The sequence below is a fragment of the Bufo gargarizans genome, chromosome 10 (assembly GCF_014858855.1).
Source record: "Bufo gargarizans isolate SCDJY-AF-19 chromosome 10, ASM1485885v1, whole genome shotgun sequence".
Taxonomy (NCBI): Eukaryota; Metazoa; Chordata; class Amphibia; order Anura; family Bufonidae; genus Bufo; species Bufo gargarizans.
Genome location: NC_058089.1, coordinates 128,599,619 through 128,619,436, shown reverse-complemented (window position 1 = coordinate 128,619,436; position 19,818 = coordinate 128,599,619). Strand labels below are relative to the sequence as shown.

Below are 19,818 nucleotides of genomic sequence, written 5' to 3'. Positions count from 1 at the left end.
TACAGCAGTGATTGGTCTGTAGCCCCCTGTGAAGATATTTTGTGACCAGACACAATCAGGTGTGAATAATGGCGCCCCCTAGTGCCTGGACAAGTTGTAACATGGGTTTTGTATAGATTTATTCAGATTGTACCAGCCCTGAGATAAGGGATGAAAAAGCTGCTACATCAGATTCAATGGGGGAGGGTCAGAAGCGTCCAATTTTGGGCATTTTCTACACCGTAGATTATATTTTCTTACCGAATCAATAAATGTCCCAGAAGTTGTGAGATAAAGTGCGGATTCTGTGTCCTGCGGATATTTACAAGTCGTCTTCCTCTCCACATTGATCAAAGCTCCTCACTCGAGGGCGGCCTTCAGTCCGAGATCTACAGCCGCAAACGTTTAATATCCTCGCTGCGGAAGTCTATACGCAACGCCAGTACCTGACGGACCTCAGCAGGCGTGAGGCGCCACGTCAGTGGTCCAGAGTTGGGGCCCCAATAATCCAGTATTTCAGTCACCTATTAAAAGTAGAGAGTGTGTGAGCGGCGCGTACACATACCATGTAATACCCATGTACAGACTGGTACTTACCCGCTCCAGGTTCAGGATTGTTGCCATTTGGGAGAGTCGAGAAAACTTGTCCCGGATGGTCCATGTTGTAACCGTAGTGAGGTAAGATATGAGAGAGCGCAGCTCCTTGTCAAACTGCAGCCCTCCGAGCTGTCAGGAGAGACCCATAGTATAGTCAGCCTCCATGTTTGAGGAACGGCAATGGTGGACATCATTCTAGACCTTCCTAGTTAAAAGCTATGATGAAAGGCAACTCCTGCCGTCAGCATTTATATATTTTGTAGCGTCAGACACATGGCAGCCATATGCAGTAAATCCACAAGGGCCAGCACTCTGGTTAGGGGTAAGGAAATCCACCAGATGTTGAAGAAGAGACCACCCATTATTGACATGCTCCACACATTACAGAAAACGGCCAACACTGGTGTTTCTATCCTCCCGGGACCCCGACCACAGACATGAAGTAAAGAGAGCTGCGGTTAGTTAAAGTATGGCACATCCAGCACCTGACAGTCACAGCTCCCTTTACTTCATGTCCGTCATCAGGGTCCTGGGAGGATAGACACACCAGCGTTGGCGGTTTTTCTGTAATGTGTGGAGCACGTTTATTGCTTATTCACTTCAGACCAGCGCCGTGGTCTCTTCTTCCGTGTGATGGTTCGACGACGCCACCTGGTGGCCAATCTTTCATCTTACCCTGCTGAATGTGGATTTCAAAACCACCTTCTCCAGTTCCATAGCGATAAGACTGGTGAGCAGACTGGTGAGGTTCTCATAGATGATGGGGGAGAGGCCGGACTGTAGAGAGACACACCGATAGATAACAGTGATTTAAACAGCGTGCGCGCAGGGACAGGCCGCGCGAGTGGACACGGCGATCAGCGCGCACCTTAAACTCGGCCATCAGCTGCTCCAGGTTCACTATAAACTGCTGTGCCCAGGGGTCGTTGGCCTCGTAGTCATTGAATTCCTCCTGGGACAAATAAGGAGATGAAATCATTTAGACCTGTAATTAAACAAACCGCCAGAGCCCCCCCAGGCACGTAGCCCTCACCTCCTCAATATTGTGCGACACAGACAGGAAGAGGTTAATCCACGGCTTGACTTGAGGTTTAATGGCCATACTGTTCAGCTCCCCCAGACCTTCCTGCCCGGAGAGACACAAAGAAAGGTCACTGCGCCCCCAGCGTTAACCGTCCGTACAGAGAGCAGTCGGGACCCCCGGACTCACCTGGAGGAGGTCTCGGAATTTGTTTGAAACCGAGGCCATATCTGAGAGACAGCTGTCAATCTTGGCCTTTGCTTGGTCTCCTCCAAAGTCCTGATTGAACATCTTCTTGCAGTCATTCTGGAACAAATGATACAACACTTAGGCCTTATTCACACTTCAGTGTTTGGTCAGTGATTTCCATCAGTGATTTGTGAGCCAAAACCAGAAGTGGAGCCTCCACAGACATGAGGTAGAAGGGAAATATCTGCTCCTGTTCTGTGTTTAGAGCAGCACCTGGTTTTGGCTCACAAATCACTGATGGAAATCACTGACCAAACACTGAAGTGTGAACGAGGCCTTAGGGTATGTTCACACTATGGCAATAGCTGCATCAGATTCATGCGTTTTTGCATTGGATCCGCAGTGGATTTAGTTGCTTTGTGTTCCGTTCCGCGTGGTTGTACCCATAAGCGGGATTTACACAATGGGGGTCATTTACTAAGACGGCTACCCCAGTTTTTGGCATAGCAAATGTCGCAAGACTCCCTTTTCAGACTTTTTATATCCCCCTGTGACAAGGTAGTTTTTGTGCCATCCTTGCCACGGAGGAAAGGTGGAGGTTGGGCCATCAGCCATTTACGCTGGGAAACAGGTGTAAAAGAGATTCAAACCTAGAGTTGAAAACTGCATATCAGACGCAGATATGAGGAGGAGCGATCACCGCCGCTGCTAGCGCTCATCCCCATACAAAACCATTGCTCCAGGACAGTGGAGGCTGTTTAGATGGCACAATCTGCTGTCCGGAAACTATGATTGAGGCGTCCGCACCTCCGATCATTGCACCCAATAGACGAGCGTTGCACTCATTCATCGGGTCATCTGCGGCACCTCTAGATAGGCAGATTATCAGGAACGAGTGTTTGTAGGATCGTCCGTTCCCAATAATCATGCCTTGTAAATCCAGCTTAAGAGAAGAGCTCCCGATACACATCCCCATAGACCAGCAATAAATCACCCACAAAGATAAAAAACATATTGTAAGAGATGACGACCTAAGAGCGAGCAGGAGGTGAAGGCAGAAGAAGGCAACAGAGGACGCCATCACCAGCCGCGGGTGTCAGGGAGAACGGGCGCAGCCATGACGGAGGAGGAGGCCGACCAAAAGAGAAAACCGGGAAGGGAGAATGGAGAAGAGACAAAAAATAACGAGAAGGAAGAAACTCCGAAGAAGAGGATAAGGAGAAAGGTAATAAGAAACAGAAGACTAGAAAAGACATCCAGGTAATGACAGAAGAGACCAGAGGGAGCAATAAAGACAGCGCGATCTACAAGAAGAAGAAACGCTAAGTAACTGCCGACGAGACCGCCGACGCAGTTCTAAACAGACGAGCTCATATACGGCGACCGTAAAATAAGACAGATCCAAACAGAGTACCAAATGAAATAAAAAAAAGAGAAACTAAATCTAAGATAAACATATAGCAAACTAATATAAAAGGAACAAGAGAGAAAAATATAACATCCACCCACGAGAATAGAGAATGCCGCGACCGCGGACAAGAATAGGACATGCTCCATATTTTTTGCAGGGCCGCGGAACGTAACAACGGATGTGGACAGCGCACGGTGTGCTGTCCGTATCTTTTGCAGCCCCATTGAAATGAACGGGTCCGCACCCCTTCTGCAAAACTGTGGAGTGGATGCGGATCCATTTATACGGTCGTGTGAATGCACCCTTATATGTGCGGGAAATACATGGAAAAGTAACAACTATCTTATGATAAATAACAGAAAATTGTAATTAGGCAGCTACATAATATAAAAGGAGAAGTAATATGTATAATAACTGAAAAAAGTGGGGGGGAAAAAAATCCTGCAATGAAAAACAGGAAGAGAGATCAACTCGTCCACCAATTCTAACCAAAGAAATACCATAGATCGGCCTCATCCATGGACGAAACATTTCAAGACACAACTACAGACAAAATACTGAAAAGATCCTAGACTATAAAGGCCTAGCAGTTGACGTTGCCTTACGCATTAACCCAGATATTGAAAAAACATTGGAAGATGCAGAACACTCCACCCTCATAACCCTACAAGAAATAAAAATATCGGAAGTAGAGACAAGTGCGTCTCAAACTGACAACTTACACAATGTACACCTTTAACAAATGAAACTCCAACAAGAAAATAAAAAAAATAACAATAAATTAGAAGATCTTAAAACCTGATCTACCGTGTTTCCCCGAAAGTAAGCCCTACCCCGAAAATAAGCCCTATCTCAATTATCAGGACGGGCTGTAATATAAGCCCTACCCCGAAAATAAGACCTAGTAAATCTCCTTAAAAACACTTTGTAAATGTTGCCTAGTGTCTCCGTTTGCTGCTACCGTATATTTAAAAAAAAGAAGTTTTCGCTCACTGCTGTCCCGCCGGAGGTTCTCTTCTCTCCTCCTGGCTGATGTCTGCTGCTGCTTCCCTGTTTCATTGCCGCTGACGTCAGCCGTGGATCTCCTCCCTCCAGAAGCCGTCTTCGGCGCGCTGACGTCAGCGGCAATCTCGGCTCTTCATTTTCCTCCCCTCCTCCCGCTGACGTCTGCGCCCCCCCCCCCCCACCCTTTTTGCACGGAGCTGGCTGACGCACCTCTCTGTACAGGGACCAATCATCACCTCAGAGAAGAGTACCGTACTGTAAACGCTGTTAAACAGGTATTTTTACAGTACCAGAAATACCTAATGATATAAAAAACGAACTCCTGACCTGATAAGGGGGGGCTCGGGACACAGAATTTTTACCCTAGATTTTAACAGGTTTTTAAGAAAAGAAAATAAGCCCTACCCTGAAAATAAGCCCTAGTGTGTTTTTTTGGACTAAAATTAATATAAGACCCAGTCTTATTTTCGGGGAAACACGGTAGAAGAAACGATGTACGCCTTGTAAGACTACCATTATGGAGACCCTCATTAGTACAGGAGGACCGGGGGGTGGTGAATGCCGCGCTCCTCGGGCGCTGTACTCACCGCCTCCTGGTCTTCTCCTGCAGGGCTGCGCTCGCTGTGCTGTGAATGCGCACAGTTTGAGGATGTCGGTGCGCTCTGTGACGTCGGGGCACGGCAGGAAGAGCGCTAGCAGGAGCAGCGGCGTCCAGAGCAGGAGAGGTAAGGTCATTTTTTTTCTTTATTTTTTGCTTTGAGCTCTGATTAACATGGGGGTCTGATCTGAGGCCTGAAAGGAGGAACTTTTTCACATTGTGGTTCTGATCTGAGGTCTTGATGAGAGTCTTATTCACATTGGAGGTCGGAGCCGAGGATTGATTGGGGGTTTTATTAACACTGGGGTTCTGATCTGACGTCTAATGAAAAATATTGTTTTGTTATGTTGCTCCTCTAAATCCTAGGTGCGTCTTATAGGGTGAAAAATACAGAACTTAAAATTGAAAACTCTAGACCATTCTTACAGATTATAAATATTCTCTCGCACATAATGAGATACAAACAAAAAATATATAAATAACACAAAAATAATTTCATGGAATGTAAAAATCACCAAATAAAAGATAACAAGTTTTACATCACCTAAATGTTTTTTTCCAGATATTACTCTCTTACAAGAGACAAATTTAGAAACCCAAGATTAAACTGACGGAGGCGCGGCGTTTACTATATCTAGAAGAGAATGCTCCATTTTTCACAGGTGCATCGAACATGGTCGCACACGGATTACTTACCGAGCAACGGCTAAAAGAGCCAACTTTACAAAACACTAAGCGATAATATCGCTCGCTACGCTCTGACACTACAGACCGCAACATTCTAATATCATAAAACTACTACCAAAAATAGGCAATTTCCTGGCTAAAAGACTCTCGGCGTTACTCCAGCGCTCCTTTAGGGGAGGCGTTAATACCGTAGTTCCCGAAAATCTCAAAAGTCTCTTACACACAAAATATACCTATACTTATAATTCACAAACTTCCATGTCTTCTCTAAACACATGCCACTATGGAGCCATATCCAGAACATCTATATAAATATAAAATACTAAATGTTACAATAGATTTATCACACCTGTGTAAAATATTAGCACAGCCCTCACCTGCTCATCGTTTGGAAGGCATGAAGGTGCTTGGAACACGGCAAAGGTAAATAAAAAAAAAAAGGGCCGTTTCACACGAGCCGGTGCCGTGCGTGACATCCGCTCCGTGAATGACAGCCAAGACCCGATGCGGACAGCAGAAGCACGGAGCAGTAACATGATTGATAACGCTCTGTGACCTCTTTACTACGAAATCACAGTTAGATAAAGTTGTCACTGTGATTTCGTAGTAAAGAGGTCACAGAGAGGCACGGAGCGTTATCAATCATGTTAATGCTCCGTGCCTCTGCAGTCTGCATCGGGTCTTGGCTGTCATTCACGAAGCGGATGTCACGCACGGCACCCGCTCGTGTGAAACAGCCCAAAGAGGAGCAAATTCCAGCTTTCCAATAAAAACGAAGGTCTTTATTAAACAAGCGATAAAAACAATCCATTGAAAAAACACTTATCTACGCGTTTCGGATTAGAACATCAGACTCCGTACTCATGACCAAAGCGTGAGTAAGGATTCTGATGTTCTAATCTGAAGCGCGCAGATAAGTGTTTTTTTCCATGGGAGTTTTTAATAAAGACCTTTGTTTTTATTAAGAAGCTGGAATTTGCTCTTTTTTGGATTTATTACACCTAATGTTATGTTACATACATACACTGAACAAAAATATAAAGGCAACACTTTCGGTTTTGCTCTCATTTTGCATGAGCTGAACTCAAAGATCTGAAACATTTTCTACAGACACAAAAGACCCGTTACTCTGAAATATTGTTCACAAAGCTGTCTAGATCTGTGTCAGTGAGCGCTTCTCCTTTGCCGAGATAATCCCCCCCCCCCCCCACAGGTGTGGCACAGCAAGGTGCTGATAGGACAGCATGAATATTGCACAGGTGTGCATCTTAGAGTAGCAGCGCTGCAGCCGAGGCCCACAACACTGGGCTACAGCCGAAGGAGACCCTACATTGGGAGCGGGGGTCTACTGGCCGTTTTGGACACTCGTGTATAAACTGCCCTCCTACCTCCAGATTTTTCTTCAGGGTCATGATGTTCTCGCTGCACACCTCCACATTGTTCAGACAGACCTGGAAAGGAGCAGTGTGTGAGTGGTGGTGACTGCGCTCGTTTCCCTTCACCCCAGATCCTGCATCTTACCAGGTACGACATCTTGGCCTCGTCATTACTCTCGATGCCCTTGGTATCAAACTTGCCCTGCTGCAGACTGCTGTGCATGATGCTGACCGCACTGGTGACGCCGCGCTGGATGTCCTGTAGTGTAGTGGCCGGGAAACCCATCCTCAGCTTGTTACACAGAACCTCCCTGTAATAAAGGGTGCAATGAATCGGAGGGACCTCGTGATGCCAGCATCTGGTAATACATTCTGCTCCAACAGTAATATCACCTGAAGTCAGACTCCATCATGGTTGTCGACAGGTTGATCATGGCGCAGAGACAGTCAATACTGGAGCTGGACAGAGCACGCCCAATACATTTCTTCACTATGTAGAACACGTCATCCACCATGCTGGATATGAGCTGCCCCCGCTCACACGTGTCCATGGCCACAGCCTGCAGAGGAGAGAACGTTACTGTGTGATATCTGGAATGGCTGCCCGGTCCCCCTATATCTGTAGCGCAGCCGTTCCTTCCCACGGTCACCTTGTTGACGGACTCCCTCATGTAGTATTCCTCCATGGTGATGTAGTAGCCGATCAGCTCCTGCATGGAGCGACTCAGTAGACAGTGTTTCAGGAGCTTGTCCAGATTCTGCTGATGTTCTAGAACAGATAATCCAGGAGTAGGATGATGGGAGTTATGATACACATGATGACCTCACAGCGCCCGTACAGAGGTCCAGGGATGTCAGCACCATCCCTTAGATGGTCTCTGTTCACACGGGAGTCAAGGTATCCCATGATGCTGTACTTGGGCCACTGATGGATCCACCGACTACCGGGCTGACATCAGGCTTTCTATAGTTTTGACAGCAAGAACACCATGACAGAACCCACAACAGAGGCTGCAGACGGCAGTGTGAAAGCGGCTTACACGAACATCCCTCAATAGTGAGGGCGAGATTACCTTGGGTCACTTCTTCTGCTGCCATCGAGTCTCCAATCTCAAGGTCCGACGTGATGCGCCGTTTGATAAAGCGGAGGTAAAGCTCAGTCCGGGCGCTCATCAAAGTCACCTCGGCCAGTATAGGGTCCAGGTCCCTAAACAGCATGAAGAATGTTCAAGACAACAAGACTACCCCATTATCATGGCCCCTGTGAGCGCTCTGCACTGCCACCCTCATCATTTACAATAGGACTACCCCATTATAATGGCCCCTGTGAGCGCTCTGTCCCCCTCATTCTTTATGGGCACCTGACATAAGCTCCAAAGCCAAATGACCGCTTCAGTGATGTATGTGAAGTCCACTGGATACACAACACATTTTTGATAAATGGAAGCTCCAGCTACTAAGAAAATGGGGTCTCCTGACCCTGAAGCTAAGATGGCGACCCCATGGTGAGGTACTGGGAATGCTCGCGGCTCTCATCATTGAAGTCTGCGGCTTCAGGGGTCTGACAGGCAGGACGTCCTCCTCTGAGGCTGTGTGGAGCAGGACGCTCACCTGGGCTCAATCTTGTCAGAGGTAGACGCTCGGATCATGCAGCTCTGCACCCGCTGAAACTGCAGGAAATGACATCACAGCATGTATGATATACAAGTACACATCCTAATCCCTAGTAATCTGGATCCCGCCCGTGCTACAGCGGCACCTCACCTTCCTCTGATAGTCTCTCTGCTGTGTAAACTTGTCCACCACTTTTTCCACCTGGCGGTCACACTCGGCCTGGAGGTGTTTGATCAGCATGTAGAGTCGGCCCGGCCCGTAGTACGTCTCTAGAATGGGCTGATGAGTCTCCACTATTCGGGCGATACCTGAAATAGGGATCACATGACTACACAGTACTTACCCACGGCGCTGTGCCCCGTCACTTCTGCTGAGGTCGCATGTTCCACTTATGTCTGGACCCAGAATATCATTAAAGGGGTTACCCCGGAATTTATAGCGGCTGTGCTTGGTATTGCAGCTCTGCCCCATTGACTTGAACGGTGCTAAGCTGCGGCTATGTGACCATGCACGGTGACATCACATAGCCAAGGAAGAGACCACAGGGCTCATGGAGGATAGGTCAGGGATCAGCAACCTTCGGCACGCCAGCTGTTCTGAAACTACAACTCCCAGAATCCTCCTGTTACTTCTATGGGAGTTACAAGAACAGCCAAGTAACTATGCATGCCAGGAGTTGTAGTTGCACAGCATTTGGAGGCTGCTGATCCCTGACCTATCCTCCGTGAGCACTGTGGCCTCTTCCTAGGCCATGTGACGCCACCCTACATAGTCACATGGCCGCAGCTTAGCACCATTCAAGTCAATGGGGCTGAGCTGCAATACTAAGCACAGCCACTCTACAATGTACGGCGCTGTGCTCGGAAAGCTGCGGGAGCCGGCTGCACTCCCCAGAGCTCCGGTGAGCGAGGTGGCTCCCTGAAGTGGCTGATCGGCGGGGGTGTCGGGACTCAGATCCTTGCCAACCTGATAATGATGACTTATACTGGGGACAGGACTTCATTATCAACTCCTGGATATCCTGGCACTAAAGCAGAGACTGGAGCAGCCGCAGTCTGTGCAGCAACACTTCTGTCAGAACTGCCTCGACAGCTGGGGGGTGCCCAACGGAGAATCACTGTCTGCACTCACCTTCAAAAAGCAGGGTAAGTGTATCTGCAAATAAGAGAGTTGCCCGACGCTCACTGCCCTCTGACTCCAGAGCCATCGCCAGGTTCTCTTCAGCCTTCTTAGCCAACTGCAAACAGAGGCCAAAATCAGCCAGGGTGCACGAGCCAAAAGAGAGGTCCCGGAACGGAGAGGGGGCCAGAAGAGAGGGCCGGAACGGCGAGGGGCGCCAAAAGAAAGAGAGGTGCCGGAACGGCGAGGGGGGCCAAAAGAAAGAGAGGTGCCGGAACGGCGAGGGGGGCCAAAAGAAAGAGAGGTGCCGGAACGGCGAGGGGGGCCAAAAAAAGAGAGGTGCCGGAACGGCGAGGGGGGCCAAAAGAAAGAGAGGTGCCGGAACCGCGAGGGGGGCCAAAAGAAAGAGAGGTGCCGGAACCGCGAGGGGGGCCAAAAGAGAGGTTCCGGAACGGCGAGGGTGGCCAAAAGAGAGGTTTCGGAACGGAGAGGGGGCCAGAAGAGAGGTTCCGGAACGGAGAGGGGGCCAGAAGAGAGGTTCCGGAACGGAGAGGGGGCCAGAAGAGAGGTTCCGGAACGGAGAGGGGGCCAGAAGAGAGGTTCCGGAACGGAGAGGGGGCCAGAAGAGAGGTTCCGGAACAGAGAGGGGGCCATAAGAGAGGTTCCGGAACGGAGAGGGGGCCAGAAGAGAGGTTCCGGAACGGAGAGGGGGCCAGAAGAGAGGTTCCGGAACGGAGAGGGGGCCAGAAGAGAGGTTCCGGAACGGAGAGTGGGCCAGAAGAGAGGTTCCGGAACGGAGAGTGGGCCAGAAGAGAGGTGAGGGAGTGGTGAGAGGGGTGGAAAGAGGAACAAGAGCCACAAAGGGGGTAGGGGGGATTGGAAGAGAGGAGTGGGAGCGGCAAGGGAGGCAGAAGAGAGGTGCAGGAGCAGTGAGGGAGGCAATAAAGAAAAGCATGATCCTCTCACCTGCTGACACAGGTATGCAGAGAACTTGCTGATGCCCTCTTCGTGCAGCCCCAGCAGTGGGAAGATCTTGAAGAATCGCTCCACCTGCGGCAAGTCTCCGGATGTAGTTGCTGCATCAAACTTCTCACTTACAAGGACCTTCAGCTGCTTCTCGGCCTCCTGCAGGTGCTGTAGGTTGGCATCAATCATGCTGCCTGGAACACAAGGAAGAGACCATGAGACTCACAGTATATACACACACTGCCGCCATACCCCACAGCTTACAGTACACACACACACACTGCCGCCATACCCCACAGTACACACACACACACTGCCGCCATACCCCACAGTACACACACACACACTGCCGCCATACCCCACAGTACACACACACACACTGCCGCCATACCCCACAGTATATACACACACACACACAATGCCGCCATACCCCACAGTACACACACACACACACTGCCGCCATACCCCACAGTACACACACACACACACTGCCGCCATACCCCACAGTACACACACACACACACTGCCGCCATACCCCACAGTACACACACACACACACTGCCGCCATACCCCACAGTACACACACACACTGCCGCCATACCCCACAGTACACACACACACTGCCGCCATACCCCACAGTACACACACACACACTGCCGCCATACCCCACAGCACACACACACACACTGCCGCCATACCCCACAGTACACACACACACACACACTGCCGCCATACCCCACAGCTCACAGTATATTCACACACACAATGCCGCCATACCCCACAGCTCACAGTATATACACACACACACTGCCGCCATACCCCACAGCTCACAGTATATACACACACACAATGCCGCCATACCCCACAGTATATACACACACACAATGCCGCCATACCCCACAGCTCACAGTACACACACACACTGCCGCCATACCCCACGGCGCACAGTACACACACACACTGCCGCCATACCCCACAGTACACACACACACACACTGCCGCCATACCCCACAGCTCACAGTACACACACACACACACACACTGCCGCCATACCCCACAGCTCACAGTACACACACACACACACTGCCGCCATACCCCACAGCTCACAGTACACACACACACACACTGCCGCCATACCCCACAGCTCACAGTACACACACACACACACTGCCGCCATACCCCACAGCTCACAGTACACACACACACACACTGCCGCCATACCCCACAGCTCACAGTACACACACACACACTGCCGCCATACCCCACGGCGCACAGTACACACACACACACACACTGCCGCCATACCCCACGGCGCACAGTACACACACACACTGCCGCCATACCCCACAGTACACACACACACACTGCCGCCATACCCCACAGTACACACACACACACTGCCGCCATACCCCACAGTACACACACACACACTGCCGCCATACCCCACAGTACACACAAACACTGCCGCCATACCCCACAGTACACACACACACTACCGCCATACCCCACAGTACAGACACACACACACTGCCGCCATACCCCACAGCTCACAGTACACACACACACACTGCCGCCATACCCCACGGCGCACAGTACACACACACACTGCCGCCATACCCCACAGTACACACACACACACTGCCGCCATACCCCACAGTACACACACACACTGCCGCCATACCCCACAGTACACACACACACACACACACACACTGCCGCCATACCCCACAGCTCACAGTACACACACACTGCCGCCATACCCCACAGCTCACAGTACACACACACACACTGCCGCCATACCCCACAGCTCACAGTACACACACACACTGCCGCCATACCCCACAGTACACACACACACTGCCGCCATACCCCACAGTACACACACACACTGCCGCCATACCCCACAGTACACACACACACTGCCGCCATACCCCACAGTACACACAAACACTGCCGCCATACCCCACAGTACACACAAACACTGCCGCCATACCCCACAGTACACACAAACACTGCCGCCATACCCCACAGTACACACAAACACTGCCGCCATACCCCACAGTACACACAAACACTGCCGCCATACCCCACAGTACACACAAACACTGCCGCCATACCCCACAGTACACACAAACACTGCCGCCATACCCCACAGTACACACAAACACTGCCGCCATACCCCACAGTACACACAAACACTGCCGCCATACCCCACAGTACACACACACACACTGCCGCCATACCCCACAGCTCACAGTACACACACACACACACTGCCGCCATACCCCACAGCTCACAGTACACACACACTGCCGCCATACCCCACAGTACACACACACACACACACACTGCCGCCATACCCCACAGCTCACAGTACACACACACACACACACACACACACTGCCGCCATACCCCACAGCGCACAGTACACACACACTGCCGCCATACCCCACAGTACACACACACACTGCCGCCATACCCCACAGCGCACAGTACACACACACTGCCGCCATACCCCACAGCTCACAGTACACACACACAGCCGCCATACCCCACAGCTCACAGTACACACACACACTGCCGCCATACCCCACAGCTCACAGTACACACACACACTGCCGCCATACCCCACAGCTCACAGTACACACACTGCCGCCATACCCCACAGTACACACACACACTGCCGCCATACCCCACAGCTCACAGTACACACACTGCCGCCATACCCCACAGCTCACAGTACACACACACACTGCCGCCATACCCCACAGCTCACAGTACACACACTGCCGCCATACCCCACAGCACACACATACACACTGCCGCCATACCCCACAGCTCACAGTACACACACACACTGCCGCCATACCCCACAGTACACACACACACTGCCGCCATACCCCACAGCTCACAGTACACACACTGCCGCCATACCCCACAGCACACACATACACACTGCCGCCATACCCCACAGCTCACAGTACACACACACACTGCCGGCATACCCCACAGCACACAGTACACACACACACACTGCCGGCATACCCCACAGCACACAGTACACACACACACTGCCGCCATACCCCACAGCTCACAGTACACACACACACACACACACACACACACACACTGCCGCCATACCCCACAGCTCTAAGACGTCACCTTCTTGTCCCTGCCGGCTGAGCTCGATGACGGATTTGTCCAGGCACAGGTAGCGGTGTATGTGCGCTGCTGCCTGCTCGTACTCCTCGTTCTTCAGCGCACCCTGCACACCGTCCATACAGAACTTCAGATCCAGTATGTCATCCGCTCGCTGTATGGCTTGATAGAGCCGGCTCTGGAGAAGAGAACAAGTCTCCAGGCATCAGGTGCGGACAGCAAGCCCTCTCAGCCCAACGGGGAGATTTACTAAGCTAATGCCTCTCAAGAAAGCAGAACAGCTCCTGCAGCTCTGGATGTGACTGGAGTATAAGACATGGCGTAACCCTGGATGAGCACAAGGTAAGGAAAGCCCAAGATGCAGAATTATAGAGGAGTGAATCAATTTGTCTCCTGAAGCAGAGTTCTGACCCTGGGGGGCCGTGGCCTAGCTCACATGGCGTGAGGAAGCAACTGTGAAGAGCGCCGTCGGCATCCTACGTTTATCCTGCCATCACGCAGGGAAGTGGGACAGAGCAGTGTGGCGCCTGAGCGGGAGCTGCGCTGCCGGGGGAAAAAGCCAGCAAACTCTATACATAGCTACATATATAGCTCCCTGGCCTGCCCGGGTTACCTGTTGAGTGGCACCGCCTGCCGGCAGATCGCAGGACAGAGGGGACGGAGGTGAAGGCGGTAGGGGAGACACGTGGCGGGCGCCATCTTGGATGCAGGGAGCTGCGCGCCGGGCCCGCTGCTGTGAGCAGTCAGGAAAGGAAAGCAGCTGTGTGGAAGCGAGGTGAGGAGGGTCCCAGGAAAGCATCTCCCCAGTAGGGGACTTTTGGATATAGATACTGTATGTTGAAGGGGGCTTATTCTCCTGGCCACTGTGAGCAAAACATCCAGGTCTGCATTTATGTGGCCAACCTTACTTCTGAATAGAACCCCAGACCTCAGGGACTGTTCCTGCTGAATCCACCACTATATCTCCTTATACGTCTGGCTTCTCTTGTATCACCTACTGCAGATAGACTGTACGCTTTCTGTTGGTAACACTCTGGGGACTATCCTATAAAGATTGCTTGCTGCACTACAAGTGCCGTCTCTGCCTACACTCCATTGCGGCGGCAGCTGTGGGCTTTTATATGTCTGTTGCTCCCTCTGGATGCCACGAGTCAAACAGAGCAGGGAGACGGAGAGCCTCATCCTTCGGAACCCTCAACAGAGGCATCCCAAATTACGAAGGCAATAGCCACACGTCAAGCCGCTCTCACTGCACAAACCGACCATATTCAGTCCGACCTTAGTTGCCTGCGGCATGATTTTGATAAAATACGTGAAAGAACCACCGAAGTAGAGCGCAGATTAAGTGATGTGGAAGATATGACCCGAGCTGGTGAGACTGACACTAGACAACTGCAGCAGCCAAGCCAGAGCTGAAGACGATGAGAACCGTAACAGGGCGAGATGAGGGGTTTACCCCAGAGATCTTTGCGGAACAACTGATCAGGGACGTTTTGCAGCCTATTGTCCTATCCAATTGCTTCGTTATTGAGGGGGCGCATAGGGTCCCTTCCAAGCCTCTGCCTGCATGACCCCCTGACAGACCGTTTATTATGAAGGTCTTGAATTACCGAGATAGAGACGCCATCCTGCTGGCTGCCCGACAGAAAGGCAACATCACCTACGAGAACGTTCGGTTATCTTTTTACCCGAATTTCACAATCGGAGGTCCAAAAGAGAAGGAGGCAGTTCAATGATGTCCGAGCTCGGCTCCGGAATATAAAATATGCAATGATATTCCCCTCTCGGCTCCGAGCGCAAGATGGCGAGACAGTTTGTTTCTTTGAAACCTCGGAGGCAGCAGCGGACTGGCTTGATAGGCGTCCAGATGCGAGACCTCGCCGCTGATACGTTATGGTTATCGGAGTAGATATGTGTTTTTTTTTGTTTTTAACTCCTTATTTCCCTTAAGTGCATTTTCTACTTTCTGCTCCGGTCTGCCAATGGGGACAGTTTACACATATAGGTTTCTGGGTGACGGCGCTTAGACAGGAGCACAGTGGAGATATTGTGTTGTCACTATTGTGTCTGGATGCTGCGTATGATGTGAATATGCGCCTAGTTTGCTAGGGTCAGCAGTTTACCCAAGTGGTTTTAGTTAAGGGTTCAGGCTCACCCATGTAAGGGCGGACAGGGCGGACAGGGCGGGGTGGGTGGTTGTGGGTTTCTGTTAGTTCGTGTCGGTGTGTGGGGGGAATGAATGTTTGCTCCTCCACGGGACTTAAGGACGCAGCTCCATTTTTCTGGTGGTTGTATGGCGTCAGTTAAGTTGATGTCCTGGAATGTCAGGGGTCTTAACGACAAGGTCAAAGGTTCAATGGTCTTTAATAGCCCTGATATAGTCGTACTACATCTACGAGGTCAGAAAGTCTTGGCTCCTAAACGCCCATGGGTGGGATCCACTTATCATGCGGTATACTCAAACTAGAAACTCCCCTCGCCTCATTGAATTGCTAAAAGCCTCCTTTCCAGCGAATGTCAGTTCAAATAGAAGTCTCTGGAAGATGAGTGTTATTACAGTGTCAGAGGGCTACAGTTCGTGATTATAGGTATATACAGGAGAAACTCCAAAAATTTGAATATCGTGCAAAAGTTCATTTATTTCAGTAATGCAGCTTGAAATTAGAATATTGTGAAAAGGTTGAATATTCTCGGCTCAAGGTGTCAGACTCTAGTCGGCGAATTAATCCGGGACCTGAGATTGTGACGTTGGGGTTTGATAAGCTGTAGCCATAATCATCCAGATTATAACAAAGGCTCGGAATATCTCGCTTTGCCTGTAATGAGTCTCACATGTTAGTTTCACCTTTCAAGTTGCATTACTGAAATAAATGAACTTTGCACGATATTGTAATTTTTCGAGTTTCACCTGTATACACCATCCCCAATCTGTAGGGAACTTCTTGATTCCATTTTGAGCAAAATCGCAATGTTTTCAGCAACTCCCTTTATCATTATGGGCGATTACAATGCAACTTTGGATCCACTCAGAGATCGGCTCCATCCTCAGGCTTCACACAATGGATCTCTCTTACACTGGGTGGAAGCACATGGGTAGGTACTGACCCCTACCTACCGGGAACACCCCACAACACGTATCTTAGCCGGCGTCTACATTTTGGCCCTCAATGCTCTGATCTTTACATTTCTTTGCTTCCAATACATCAACTCCTCGCTGCCTGACCACCCCCCACATAACCAGTTTTAATGTTCTGGCTCGTGGGTGCTGCAGCAGAAGCAGTGGAGATGTTCACCCTCCGGTGAGGACTTACCTTGGCGAGGTCCAGTTGTCGGACCTTACTGCTGACGTTCTCGGCCAGGTTACAGGTGAAGGTTATCATCCCCGACAACTGCTGAGCGTCTCCTTCTATCAGCTGCAGGTTCGGCCTGAAAGGAAGGATTGTCATGCGTGTGACATGCGAGTCTTCATAGAGCACAGCTCCCCCTCCATACACAGTGCATACAGGCTCCCCCATGTAAGGCCCAGTTCACACGAGCGAGTCCCACGCGCCAGACTGCGAGTATGCCGCAGCTCCCGTCCTGACCTCCCAGAGCTGCCGGGGGGGGCGCATAGCATTATAGTGATTTATGATGCTATGTAACCCTTTTAGTTCTGGAATGTATTGGATAACACTGACAGCATTATGTCAGTGTTATAGAATACATTCCAGACCTCTAAGGGTTACATAGCATACAGACACATACAATGGAAACACAAAAGGGGTTGGTCAGCACATCCCAATGCGCAGGTGCACGCTGCTATGACTGGAAACCTAAAACACCACAACATATAATGCAACAGCTCTCTGCGAACCAAATAAAGTACAAAAACATACTATAATGCTTATGCTAATAAATTAGAGATGCTTGGCAGATACATTTTGTACAAAATTATTTGAGCCCGTCTGCCGCACGTCAAGGCGATCTCTGTAAGACCCGAACCCAACGCTAAGTTCTACCTGTTAAGTGCCATGACAGCGACCATGAAATTCAGGGGGTGTAGGTTCCACATGCATGCTTTGATAAAAACCAAAGGGGACCGAGCATGCATGTGGAACCTACACCCCCTGAATTTCATGGTCGCTGTCATGGCACTTAACAGGTAGAACTTAGCGTTGGGTTCGGGTCTTACAGAGATCGCCTTGACGTGCGGCAGACGGGCTCAAATAATTTTGTACAAAATGTATCTGCCAAGCATCTCTAATTTATTAGCATAAGCATTATAGTATGTTTTTGTACTTTATTTGGTTCGCAGAGAGCTGTTGCATTATATGTTATACAGACACATACAAAGCATGCACAGCCCCCCCACATCCAGAGCATGCACAGCCCCCCCACATCCAGAGCATGCACAACCCCCCCCCCTCCTCACCCCAATATACAGAGCACAACCCCCCCCCTCCTCCTCACCCCAATATACAGAGCACAACCCCCCCTCCTCACCCCAATATACAGAGCACAACCCCCCCTCCTCACCCCAATATACAGAGCACAACCCCCCCCCCTCCTCACCCCAATATACAGAGCACAACCCCCCCCCCTCCTCACCCCAATATACAGAGCACAACCCCCCCCCCTCCTCACCCCAATATACAGAGCACAACCCCCCCCCCTCCTCACCCCAATATACAGAGCACAACCCCCCCCCCTCCTCACCCCAATATACAGAGCACAACCCCCCCCCCTCCTCACCCCAATATACAGAGCACAACCCCCCCCCCTCCTCACCCCAATATACAGAGCACAACCCCCCCCCTCCTCACCCCAATATACAGAGCACAACCCCCCCCCTCCTCACCCCAATATACAGAGCACAACCCCCCCCCCTCCTCACCCCAATATACAGAGCACAACCCCCCCCCTCCTCACCCCAATATACAGAGCACAACCCCCCTCCTCACCCCAATATACATAGCAGAGCCCCCCCTCCTTACCCCAATATACAAAGCACGGCCCATGTATACATACCCCATCCGCTGTAAGGCCAACATCTTTTTCTCTACCGACCCCTGCTGTCCCAACAGCTCCTCCAGCTCCGTCTCCACCTCTATCTGGAAAACAAAGATAATGGGGGTTATACTCCAAATATTTGTTATTTTACCACACTTGATTAAAAGTGAATGGAGCCACCACAGGCCAATACAATTTACAAAACCAGAGTAACTTATAACTGAAAGCTGCAGACAGCGCCTCGTAATACCCGTCCGCATCGCCCTCCGTGACCTGCGCCTCGTAATACCCGTCCGCATCGCCCTCCGTGACCTGCGCCTCGTAATACCTGTCCGCATCGCCCTCCGTGACCTGCGCCTCGTAATACCTGTCCGCATCGCCCTCCGTGACCTGCGCCTCGTAATACCTGTCCGCATCGCCCCCCGTGACCTGCGCCTCGTAATACCTGTCCGCATCGCCCTCCGTGACTGCGCCTCGTAATACATGTCACGGAGGACACTTATTCTGCGGCTTCTCCGTGAGAGTGGTGAGGTGGCGGCACTGTTCTCTGAGGGAAGCCCTACTGCCGCCATGTCTGCGTTACTCAGGTACCAGGCAGCTGGAAGGGCCCCAGGCAACAGCAACAAGTCAGGGCCCAGACATGGGCTGTGGGCAGGGGCGTAACTAAAGGCTCAGGGGCCCCGGCGCAAGAGTTCAGCTTGGACCCCCCTTCCCTCAGTGCTTTGTGTGTCTTCTTATGCGGCACAAGTGTCTTTGGGCCCCTTCAGGCTCCTTGGCCCGGTAGCGACTGCTACCTCTGCACCCCCTATAGCTACGCCCCTGGCTGTGGGGTCCTGTCATTTGGAGGGACAGTCCACTGGCCCCCGAGCTGTCATGGTGCGCACCGTCGCTAGGGGCGCTGTCTCGTGGCCGTCTAAAGGGTCGGCGTCGTCACAGTGTCAGCCCCGCTCACCTCCTCGGCGCACAGTCGCGCATAGGCCTCCTCCAGCTCCTGCAGGTCGGTGAGGGAGCGAATATACTCCATGCTCAAAGCTGAGCACCCGTTTCCTTGGTAACTCGCAGAGTCGGCCATGTTGATAGGCTACGTCACTTCCGGCCCCTTGGCACT

The 19,818-nt window shown here is 51.1% G+C and overlaps 1 protein-coding gene across 1 annotated transcript; it reads right to left on the bottom strand.

The window, feature by feature from the left end:
- Positions 1-102: 102 nt before the first annotated feature.
- On the bottom strand, positions 103-19,818 carry COG4 (component of oligomeric golgi complex 4). The gene is made up of 19 exons (XM_044270473.1): positions 19,663-19,818; positions 18,729-18,811; positions 17,033-17,147; positions 13,725-13,899; positions 10,563-10,756; positions 9,609-9,714; positions 8,628-8,785; positions 8,475-8,533; positions 7,937-8,070; positions 7,514-7,632; positions 7,257-7,423; positions 7,009-7,174; positions 6,876-6,938; positions 1,787-1,903; positions 1,610-1,702; positions 1,445-1,528; positions 1,252-1,353; positions 577-705; positions 103-503 (listed from the first exon to the last, which is right to left on the bottom strand). The coding sequence occupies exons 1-19, from the start codon at positions 19,780-19,782 to the stop codon at positions 369-371; spliced, it is 2,319 nt and encodes a 772-aa protein (XP_044126408.1). The 5' UTR covers positions 19,783-19,818; the 3' UTR covers positions 103-368.